The 12023-nt window shown below is 47.3% G+C and overlaps 1 protein-coding gene across 2 annotated transcripts in view; it reads left to right on the top strand.

The window, feature by feature from the left end:
* The window catches only part of ME3 (malic enzyme 3), a 172068-nt gene extending 161673 nt beyond the window's left edge, over window positions 1–10395 (top strand). For both annotated transcript variants that reach the window (XM_080913130.1, XM_080913131.1), the window contains 7 exons: window positions 3682–3779; window positions 4448–4561; window positions 6089–6194; window positions 6733–6875; window positions 7380–7553; window positions 8773–8871; window positions 10172–10395. In XM_080913130.1, coding sequence (XP_080769256.1) covers window positions 3682–3779; window positions 4448–4561; window positions 6089–6194; window positions 6733–6875; window positions 7380–7553; window positions 8773–8871; window positions 10172–10333 — 896 coding nt within the window. In that variant the 3' untranslated portion in view covers window positions 10334–10395. The remainder of the gene's footprint in view (window positions 1–3681; window positions 3780–4447; window positions 4562–6088; window positions 6195–6732; window positions 6876–7379; window positions 7554–8772; window positions 8872–10171) is intronic.
* The last annotated feature ends 1628 nt before the right edge of the window (window positions 10396–12023 follow it).

The following is a 12023-nucleotide window of genomic DNA, read 5'->3' as shown; positions in this document are numbered from 1 at the left end:
GACCCGCCCCACCCCCACCCCACCCCCGCCCCACAGTTTTCTCCCACAAAGCCATTATTTCCCTCCCGCTGCTGCCTCCAGCTCCCCAGGAAAGGCTGTGGCCCGGCTTTTCTTCTAGAACACAGACTAAACCAATCCGCTTTCTTTTCTGGGTCGGCATCCTCTGTCTAAGTACAGGAGACCAGAATCACCAGCCTCCTCCAGCAGTGTGTTCTGTCCAGAAGTTCTCAAGTTCTAACCTCAAAATGTATCTGATAAACAAAAACAGAAAACCAACCGGAACACTGTCTAGCCCAGGAAACATCTACCATGGAATATCTTTGGCGCCATCTACTGGCGTGTGATTTGCAAACAGCCTCCCTGAAAGCAGAAAGTCTACCCTGCAGAAAAACTGATTCCAAATAGCAAAGAACTGGTGCCTCTGAGGGACAAGGTCCTTGCCATTTGGAATGAATGTGTGTCAACGTTTGAATGAGCACACATAAAATCCATACAGCTTTAGAGATGTGTGCTAGTTACTTACTCATACTATTTCCTGGGTCGTTATGCAATCTTACCAAACTTTTCTAATTTTTTTTGCATGAGGTGTGTGCAGGTGTGTGCTCCCTCGCACACCAGTATGTGGACCAGAGGTTGACACTGAGTCCACTTCTCTTCAGGTTCCACCTTTATTCTTTGAGACACAGTGTCATGTTTAACGTGGTATTTACTATTTCAGTGAGAACAGCTCACCATGAGCCTCTGGGATCCTGAATCCATTCTATAGTTAGATACATACTACCATGTCCAGCTTACACATGGTGCTAAGGCCCCAAACAAGCCCAGGCCCTCATACATGGGCAGAAAGCACCTTATAGACTGAGTTGTCCCCCAAGTCCCATGGTGGTCATTTTTTTAACTTATGTATTTAATGTATATGAGCACTCTGTCTTCATGCACATCAGAAATGGGAATCAGATCCCAATATAGATGGTTGTGAGCCATCAATATGGTTGCTGTGGTTGCTGAGAATTGAACTCAGGACCTCTGGAAGAGCTGCTGATCCATCTCTCCTGCCCCCTATGATGGTCATTTTAATCGTTGAAAATATTCTCCTGAGTGTCTATCCTAGCTAACTGACTGTTATCTTTCATCTGTTAGATGATTGGATTGTTTCCGATCACTGTGTATCACAAATAACACTTTCCTTAGATGGTTGGATTGTTTCCGATCACTTTCCCCGATGTCCCAGTGCACATGTCTCAGAGATTCTCATGCATCCACTTCCAAAATTATAAGTATAAGGTGAAAGGGTAAAAACGTTTATATGGGGAAATCGTTTTCTAAAAGAAAAAAAAAATCACTCTTTAAATTGAAAAGAATTCTAGAACCTCCCACTTTCTGTTGCTCCTTCCCTCGCTAGCCACAGATAACCTCGTTTTTGTTTTCTAACTGGTTAAAATGGCACAGACCATAAACTTTAATTTCCTTTCCTTTGACTACATTATGTAGGCCTAACACAATACCATGTTATGTTTTATTGTGACCCTCAGTATCAGTCAGGAACCGTATCAGAGAACATTCAACATAAAAAGTGTTAAGGATGCTCATTACAACATTCTTCAGTAATAAAATGTATTTCAATGTCAAAAGATGTATTAGAGAGTTGAAACACAGGAAGAAAAGACAAACAAAAACAGTAAGACGGCTACCCCGTCCCCAGCCTGAGGACCACAAGGGAAGCAGCGGCAGCTGGCTGGTGCTAATGGGCGTGCTTCGAGGCGAGCACTCTAAAGATGGGCGGATAATTGCAATTGAGTTCAGCTATGGAAGTGAAGGAGCAAGTCTGAGGGCTGTCTGACTGCAGAACTGTCTTTTAAGTTCCAGTGTCAAATAAATAATGCTTCTTAAAAGTATACTAAGGGTTCATAAGACAAGCCCACACTAAATTATTTTTTTATCTAAAATTCAAATGTTATTAAACGTCCTCCATTTTTACATGGGATTCTATAGGATGGAGGCAGGGCTGGAAACGGCCTTTTCCCTGTACCTTCCAGTTGCTCTCCATCATCTTTTGCTGGCAGCACCCTTCACAGAGCCAGCTGGTGGTTCAGAAAGTAGTGTTAAATGATGCAGCCACCCTCTTGCTTACACTTAATTCCATACCGTTGTACTTCCAGATGACAGCAGCAGCTCTAACAAAGCAGAACTCTCCAACAAATGAAAACTGTCCCACTCCATCCCCCAAATGAGAGGAGACAAGTCTTGACAGTCATTCGTCTCTGCAAAGGAGTCTCACTAAGCACCAATAGGAAGAATTAACCTGTTCTTCAGACTCAGCCACAGTTGAAAACCCCGTTACTCCACAATTAAAGTATATAAGTACTTCCCAATACTTTGTCAAATGATCAGAGTGAAAAGAAGGGAGAAAGAATCAGTCAACCCTGGCCAGGGCTCCTCACCCAGTGGCATCACCCTGCGTTCCTCACCCAGTGGCATCCCCCTGCGTTTGCGAAGGCCCTGGGTCTTCTGTAGCTCTGCTCATCTTTGGTTGTCATACCCACTGATCTTTACAAACAAGTATGGAAATATCAAGATACCCCCAGAGGAGTGTCAGCAACAGCTGTAATCCTCTTGGTGGTTAGGACCAATCCCCGCAGTCAGAGAAATGAGTCCCCTTCACTCATGAAGAGTCTCGATCTCCAGGTGGTGGGCTCAAACCCCAATTCAATAGACTTGCTGTGATTCTGTCTGCGAGAGAAAGGGCATAACGCATTGCTTGCTAAATCAGATCATACGTTGTATTTTGTTACCATACAGTCTTATGATGTGGTGGCTAAGATGGGCAGCTCATGACACTCTGACATCTGGTGTCTCCTGGTTCCATCGTGATTTATTTTCAAATGTCTTTATCCCTTAAACGGGTTCTATGGGGGCCATGTCCTGCGTGACTTGGTCATGGAAACCTGCCAACAGGGTTGAAGAAATGACGGAGTACGAAGGAATAGCAGACACGCATACAGAGAAGCTGGGATCTGGTGCACCGTAGTTACTATGATGGAAGTCACCGGGACTCCGAGGGAACAAGGCTGCCCACTATTTGTCCAGCACAGGAGGACTCTCTGGTCTCTGTAGGAGGGTCTCTATGGCTGAGTCTCAGGCTGTAAACATCGCAGAGGATGTGTTCTGTACTGTACATACATTCGCCCAGAAGTTTACGTGTGCCCCCACATACGGGGACACCATCTCATTTTCGGCATATGTCCTGTTACTTCATTTGTTGATAATCACAGTAGAAGCTCCTGGATAGCTGGCTGTCTCTCCCACAGACAAGTAACTACTCTAGGGACTATTTCTTAACCAGTTATTTACAGTAGAAGGTAAGAGACAGACTTCTTTATGAGTTAAGAAGCTGCTTTATTTAGCCCGTGGTAGTGACGCTTGCCTTTAATCCCAGCACTCACGAGGCAGGTGGATTTCCATGAGTTCAAGGCCAGCTTGGTCTACAGAGTGAGTACCAGGACAACCAAGGCTACATAGGGAAACCCTGCGCCCCCCCCCCAAAAAAAAAAAAAAAAGAAGAAAGGAAAAAAAAGTTGCTTCTTCTCCCGCAGGTCCTGGATGTCGCAAGCCCTGCCATGAGCGTTTTCTTGGGGAATGAAAGCTAGAGGCCACAGGTTGACACAGTTCACTCTGTTGCAGGCACAGCCTCTGTCGCTGTGGCAGGGATCCTGGCTGCTCTGAGAATCACCAAGAACAGGCTGTCCAATCATGTGTTTGTTTTCCAGGGTGCGGGTGAGGTAAGTGCCATTGGAAGGACTCCATGGCGGTTGTGCCAAGAGTAAGAATGGGTAGGGTGCTCTTCCCAGGGAGAGGGGGGCTGGGATTCTGGGTAAGGTGCTCTTCCCAGGGAGAGGGGGGCTGGGATTCTGGGTAGAGTGGTCTTCCGGGGGAGAGGGAGGCTGGGATTCTGGGTAGGGTGGTCTTCTGGGGGAGAGGGAGGCTGGGATTCTGGGTAGGGTGGTCTTCCGGGGGAGAGGGAGGCTGGGATTCTGGGTAGGGTGGTCTTCCGGGGGAGAGGGAGGCTGGGATTCTGGGTAGGGTGGTCTTCCGGGGGAGAGAGAGGCTGGGATTCTGGGTAGGGTGGTCTTCCGGGGGAGAGGGAGGCTGGGATTCTGGGTAGGGTGGTCTTCCGGGGGAGAGGGAGGCTGGGATTCTGGGTAGGGTGGTCTGCCGGGAGAGGGCGACTGGGAGTCTGACAAGATGAACCAGCACAAGTGTATGCTGATCACTGCAGCATTTTGAGTCTTGATGTTTAAGTTTCTCAAAGTAAAATTTTAACTGGGCTATCTAAGAATTGTGGGGCTGAGGAAAAAAAGAAAGGCTCATTTTGGTGAAACAGCTGGTACGTGCCGAACAACTGTGTGCTCTAAGTCTAAGAATTGTCCTTATGGTGCCCACCCCCCAGGCAGCCATGGGCATCGCCCACCTCCTTGTCATGGCCCTGGAAAAGGAAGGCATACCCAAGACAGAGGCCATAAGGAAGATCTGGATGGTGGACTCCAAGGGTCTGATTGTCAAGGTATTGTGGTTTGAAATACCAAAGGTTTCTTGACACTTAGAGCTGCCGAGAACTAAACTCAAAGTGTTCTTCATCTGGGCATGGCAGTACCTGCCTCTAATCCCAGCACTGGGAAGGCAGTGGATCTCTGAATTTGAGGCCATCCTGGTCTACAGAGAAAGTTCCAGAACGTCCAGGACTACACACTGAAACCCTGTCTCAAAGAAAAAAGAGAGAAAAGAAAGATGAAGAGGAGAGAGGAGAGATGAGGATAGAGTTTTCCAAGGGGCAGGGGGCTTAGACAGAATGGCAAGCAAAAAGAACATTCCAAAGTAAAAGCTTTAATTGATACTGTCCAAAGGTACTGAGTGTGTGTGTGTGTGTGTGTGTGTGTCTGTGTGTGTGTGGCATGTGGATGTGCTGTGCATGTGCATTTGCCTGTGGATGTGCATGTATATGTATGTGTATGTATGTGTATGCATGTGTATGTATGTATATGTATGTGTATGTATGTGTATGTATGTATTTACATATGCATGTGCATGTATTATGAGCGCCTCTGCCTGCATGTATGGGTACTTGAATTCCCCTTGCAGTCTTTTCTCAGCCATACAGAATCATAGTCCTCCAAAAGACATGCTCTCTCTCTCTTCCTCAACTTTGCACTGTAAAGGATCTTTGGCCTACAGATCCATCTTCCCATCTCCCCATCACCCCACAGAAAGGTCTCTGAGCAGGTTACCAGACACTGGTGACTCTTCGCACTCACTCCCTTACCTTCCCATGTGTTCACCCTGTTGAGCTGACTTCTAATCAGTGAGCTGCAGGCTCAGCACATCTTCTGGCATCGGGAGGCCAGCTGGGGAAGTCAGAGAAGACTGAGCTCGTCACCTAGACTTAGCTTATTGACACTCACTGGAGGACTAGGAGATCCTATTAAACCAGTTCACACTAGCTCTCTGGCGCTGGAAGTCTCCAACCCCTGACCTGTGAACCTATGGACTGCACTTCTTGAGGTCACGAGGCTAAGAAATGTCCAAGGAGTCTTTCTATCCTCACCCAGGAAGCCATGACCCACAACACCTTAAAAAAAATGATTTATCACTTCTTCTTTTGAGTGGCTGGAGAGATGGCTTAAGAACATAAGAATACTTGTTTCTTCTTTTAGGGGACCCAGATTTGATTTGATTTGATTTGATTCCCAGAACACACATGGTGGGTAACAACTCTTTGTAAGTTCAGTTACCAGGACCTGGTGCTCCCTTGTAGCCCTCACAAACACTGCATTCATATGAAACACAAACATATGTAGGTAGAAACAACCATGCAATTAAAATTATTTAAAAAAAGAAACACCTTATACATTTCCTTAGGGTTTGTTCTCCTTAGGTCCTACTGGGAAATGTTATCAAGAAAGCCACACCATTCTGCAGCTCAGACCAAATCATGAGGCTCAGTCCAAAACACTGTCAGAAGCCTGATGCATCAAGGACCCATTCAATTGGCCTTCAACATTCTACCTACTCCATCTTCCTTCTTTTCCTATAGGGTAGAAGCCACCTGAACCATGAGAAGGAGATGTTTGCCCAAGACCACCCTGAAGTCAGCTCGCTGGAGGAGGTAGTAAGGCTGGTGAAGCCCACAGCAATTATAGGTAGGAGGAGGAAGAAGGGGCCCTACTGCCCAGCCCAGCTAACCCTCCCGACTTGCAGCTGAGAGTCTGCGGCTCAATAAAACAACCTGCATGGCTGTTTCCCCTCTCCCATGTCTCGTCCAATGCTGTAGACTTTTACTAAGTGACTTCTGGATAGGAACTATAGAAATGAAGGACCAAAGTTGCAACTTATTGACACAGCATGACATAACACGGTAGGAAAGGACAGTGTAGCTCTCTTGCATGAAGGTCAGCTCTCCTCCCGCCCCAAGACAGGGGGACTGTGGTACCTGTCTCTGTACTAGAGGAACACTCCTCTTTCGACAACATTCAGGGATGCCTTTAAGGTACAAAAAATCAGAGACTTAAAACAAACCAGTGGTCTCTGGCATGAACAAGAGGTCAAGCATGAACTCAAGCAACAAGATTCTTTCCCTTCTACTCCCTCAGCCCTAGAGCAGATTTTACCCCCAAGAAGAGAAATGGGATGTTTATATCCTGTAGGCATTTCCTACGACACCCCCCCTTTTCCCTGTAGGTGTCGCTGCCATCGCAGGAGCCTTCACAGAGCAGATTCTGAGGGACATGGCCTCCTTTCATGAGCGCCCTATCATCTTTGCCCTGAGCAACCCCACCAGCAAGGCTGAGTGCACAGCTGAGAACTGCTACCGGGTCACCGAGGTCAGCAGGGACTCCTTTCTCCCACCAGCTGAGAGAAAGTAGTAACAGTTACTACCAGAAACTCAATATGGGTGACAAAGAGTGCTCTATCCTAGTGAACAAGCTGAGGTTTAGAAAGATGAGTCAACCTTCCAAGCATCATCAAGCTAATAAGGAGTAGAGATCTGAAACCTGCATCTCACTTAAGCAAAGCTTTCTCAATGTTCCCTCAAACAACAGAGCTTTGTCCAAAACCATGGCTTCTATATTCTCTAGGTAACTGTCCTTACTTGGCCCTTCAAGATGTGGGGGAAAGAAGCACATGATCTCCACTGTCAGTAACCTAAAGGGAGGTGGGGCTTAGCTTTCCGGTCAAATAACTAAATTGTTCTTAGAGTATTTAGCAAGTTCTGGACACTTAGGGGAGAGTGAAGATGGCCCAGTATTTGAGAGATAAAAATAGACTACCATAACTACTCCAAACCTGTCTCCACACTCCAGCTCTGCTTCTCTTCCTGCCTCTAGGGCAGAGGAGTCTTTGCCAGTGGAAGTCCTTTTAAGAGTGTGACTCTGGAAGACGGCAGGACATTTATTCCTGGCCAGGGAAACAATGCCTACGTGTTTCCTGGGGTAGCCCTGGGTGTCATTGCTGGTGGAATACGACACATCCCAGATGAAATCTTCCTCCTGACAGCAGAGGTACCACTGCCTTTTCTCCTTAGGGTGCTTCTAATAGGGTTGGTGGATCAACACCAGGTCTTTAAGCCTGGTGACCCCTGAATTTGTTCTCTCTTATCTCTTCTACCCACTCACTTCCTCCCAGCCCTGGCATTAAACCAGAAACAAGGCTGGAAAGCAAAACTCACAGAACCATGAACAGAGAAATTGTTTTGTTTAGAATATCAAGTATGTCGGAGGAGACTAGAATTCAAGAGGTAAGGGGCCCAGAGACTGCTGTGTACCAGGCTGTGGCCAACCAGAGGACAAGAATCTTTGTTTGCTGGTCACAACTATATTCTTCCTGGTCTTAGTGACTTTCTTTTAGAATTCAAGAAGCCCCCCCCCCCCCATTGCTGCATTAAACTTCAGCCATATTTACTATAGAAAGATTGAGTCTTTATTTAAGCCTAAGCATTAAGCTTCCTTGGAGCTATGTGTGGCACAGTTGCAGTGCCTGGGCAAGCTTCGGGATAATGAGATGGATTTGTTCTGTGAAGAAAAAAATCAATTTCTCTCTCCCTCCCCCTCCCCCTCTCCATCTCCTTCCCCCTCTCCTTCTCCCTGCTCCTCCCCATCCACCTCCCCTTCCCTCTTTCCCTCCCCTCCCCCTCCACCTCCCCTCCCCATCCACCTCCCCTCCCCCTCCTCCTCCCCTCTCCATCTCCTTCCCCCTCTCCTTCTCCCTGCTCCTCCCCCTCCACCTCCCCTTCCCTCTTCCCCTCCCCTCCCCCTCCCCTCCCCTTCCTCCTCCCCCTCTTCATCTCCTTCCCCCTCACCTTCTCCCTGCTCCTCCCCTCCACCTCCCGTCCCCTTCCCTCTTCCCCTCCCCTCCCCCTCCTCCTCCCCTCTCCATCTCCTTCTCCCTGCTCCTCCCCTTCACCTCCCCTCCCCTTCCCTCTTCCCCTCCCCTCCCCCTCCTCCTCCCCTCTCCATCTCCTTCTCCCTGCTCCTCCCCTCCACCTCCCCTCCCCCTCCCCCTCTCCATCTCCTTCCCCCTCTCCTTCTCCCTGCTCCTCCCCCTCCCCCTCCTCCTCCCCTCTCCATCTCCTTCTCCCTGCTCCTCCCCCTCCACCTCCCCTCCCCCTCCTCCTCCCCTCTCCATCTCCTTCTCCCTGCTCCTCCCCCTCCACCTCCCCTCCCCCTCCTCCTCCCCTCTCCATCTCCTTCTCCCTCTCTCCCTCTCTCTCTCTCTCTCTAGCTAATTGCCCAAGAAGTCTCTGAGCAGCACCTGTCCCAGGGGAGACTGTACCCTCCACTCAGCACCATCCGAGATGTGTCTCTGAGAATTGCAGTCAAAGTAAGGGCTTCCTGCTTGTACCCTCTGACGTGGGTTGTAAGCTCCAGCTACTCCTCTGACTTCAGGGGGGCTCAGGGGATGGCAGCCAGGGAGACATTCTGAGCCCCCTGAGCTTCTCTGCATGCACCTCAAAGACTAAGTGACAAACTCTTGCCTGCTTAACAGCCTGAGTCCCCAAATCCTACCCAAATCCCACTCAAGCCAGTTCTAGGAAAGCTCCCACATTTCCTCCAAAACAGCAGGAGTCATCAGAGGCCATGGTCTTGTGAACCAGAATGTGGGTGGATTTTTTTTAATGACTCATAATCAATCATTTATGAGAAAGGTCAGCCTGCGTAGCATCATGGCAAGGACTCAGGTTCCAGAGTCCTCAGTCTGGCACTCAGCAGAGGAGTAACTGTGGCCCAAGTATCTTTACTTTCTTCGACTTCAGTTCTTTTTCTGAAGAGGTCAAAAGTTCCTTTCTCCTGGAACTCTGGAGATCAAATGTCCTCATTAGGCAGAGCAGATGTTTATTTTTCCTCTTTCTCTCTTTCAAAGGTGAGGAGGTGAACAGGTTCACAGAATACTCTAGATTATGCAGAGATTATGCAAAGGTTTTCAAATACAGCATAATACCATAAGGACCAGTTTCAAATAATAATTATCCAAGCTGGGTGATGGTGCATATCATTCCCATGAGTATATATGGCTTTTCTGTGAGAATGACTAATAATTTCAGAAACTGCAGTGCCCAGCAATACCTAGTCCCCGGGACTTAGCTGTCCAGGACAGGTACCCTTAAACAGCAGCTGTAAAGTCCAACAAGTCAGGTCCCAGTCCAGCTCAGCCCCCACCCACTTCCTTCAGTCGGGCTATTTGTTCACAAGACAATCGCCCATTCAGCCTCTCAGCCTTCGTGAGAAATGCTTTTATCCACGTCGCTCTTTTTTTTTAAGTTATAATTACTCTGCTTACCAACCTGAAAACTGAAGCACCCATGAAGTCTACCATGGCTAAAACCACGGGGAAAGGGAAGCAGCGAGATAGGCTCAGCCTCTTTTAACCTGGCCCAGGCATGAGGTATGAATCCTTCATCTCCAGAGCTCTGGGAGAGGGAGACTACCAGCCTCTTGGGAAAAGAAGCAAGTACCATCTAGTATGAAAGTTTTAAAGCTCCCTTCCAATGGTATTATAGATGACAATTGGTGAGAAACATCCGGTTCTTTAAGAGATATTCCTTTGCTCCTGGCTGCCAGTAAGGGGCCTTTAAGACATTTACCCATAGATCCAGCTCCTTATCCACACCTGTTTTTCCTAGGTCCTCGACTATGCATACAAACACAACCTGGCCTCCTGTTACCCAGAGCCCAAGGACAAGGAAGCTTTCATAAAATCTCTGATCTACACTCCAGACTATGACTCCTTCTCACTAGACACCTACAGCTGGCCTAAGGAAGCTATGAGTGTTCAGAAGGTCTGACGCAGTCTCCAGAGATTGTTTGGGCTGAATGAAGAAATACAATATAAACAGGTTCCAAAATGGCCAGTCTTGTCACTGTGGTCATGTTTGTCATTTGTTTTCCTCTGGGTGTTGGGTAGATGCTAAAGCAGACAGTGGTGACCACTCTGTTCCTGAAGGGCCTGAGGCTCAGCTTCCTAGGCCCTTTTCTGAATTCCTTTCTAGATATTTCTTTTACTACTAATTGCTAACTAGTAACCAAGCTTTGTGGGAAATTCTGCCTAGAATCCTGCCTTTGTAGAGCTCAAGGTCTTGATTGGACATGAGTTCTTTTTCATGAGAGAAAGTGTTATGTCCAGGAGAAAAATGTTTATATAGAAGTCAGAGTGCTCAAAGAGGAATGGATACTACCTATAAAGACACAAAAGGAAAGCTGGCTTTGTACTTTTCCCCAAGAGTAAAGGATGGGCTAAGTCATAAGCACTCAAGAAATGCAAACAAAGCTACTTGCTAGAGTGAGACTCTGGGAGTTAATCCCTTTCAGAAGAATACATTATCTTCAAGACTCAGTAGGATGTGGGGACTGAGTGGCAGAGGGTCACTGCCCTTTGGGTCACTGAGTACTGTACATTCTTTACCGTCATTACTAAAAGAAAAACTAGAGAAGTGGGGGTGGGAAGGGTCAGCATGCCAAAGACTGAGGAAAAGAGAAGCAATGAGAGTAAGCACCGTGGGGAAGGTGTTTATTTAATGTCTAAGAAAGACTTGATTTAATGTTCCAGGTTCCAGAACAGTCTTCTGCCCATCCCTCACACTGACGTCACTGTGCGAGTCAAAGCAGTTTGCTTGTAGAGGTGCCATCAGTCTATCCTTGGCATTCCTAAGGCCAGTTTAGTGAAAACTCCCTCCCCCATGGTCAGGAGTGCACACACTCCCTGACTAACAGTAAAGAAAGGCTTAGAGCCCCTGCTGTGACCTGTCTCCTCTCACTGTAGAAGTCATGCTTAAGACCTACTCCTGCTGCCTCCTCCAGGATTCTGCATATAACAGTAAGTCCTATTTGAGTGACTTTCAGTTCAAGCCAGGTAAACTACTAAGATCCATGGAGAGTATTCAGCAGATTCATGAATCAATTGCCCATTGTTTGGGTCTTACTCTTGCAATATCAGCTTCTTAGGTGCTAGTCCTCAGCCAACAGTTTCCCCAAAGCTTAGACCTAAATGCAGAAGGTAAACACTATACATGTCTACAAGAGAATAAAGCAGGGAGTCCTTGTGAAGACTTCCCAGTAAATCTCTGATTACAATCTCACATGGAATGCCTGTGTCCCTGGGAACACAGTTCACAAAAGATGCAAGAAACTGGCTAAGGTTTTCAATCTTCTGATCTATTGCATCAGCACCAAATGGCTGCCAAGGGCCTTGTTAGATTTCTCATTTCCTCAGGAAAAACAATCTGACTGGACCCAACTCAATTTTTATTCCATGTCTGGAACCAGTACATGCACCCAGAGAATGGCCGCTTATGTCAACTGTATCGGAATCTGATACAGTTAGCTCAGAGGCCTCACATATCTCTAAATATGTAACTCTTAAAATGCCTTCTGGTTTTTTTAATTGGTGCAGTTAGTGTCTTGGGGGTTCTGTAATCTACTGTATCCTATGCATAGAAGTAGAAGTTTCTAGACATAGATTTTCAAAATTCCAGATGT

The sequence above is a fragment of the Micromys minutus genome, assembly GCF_963924665.1.
Source record: "Micromys minutus genome assembly, chromosome: 2".
Lineage (NCBI taxonomy): Eukaryota > Metazoa > Chordata > Mammalia > Rodentia > Muridae > Micromys > Micromys minutus.
The sequence above is the reverse complement of the archived record's forward strand: the minus strand, read 5'-3'. Positions and strand labels throughout refer to the sequence as shown.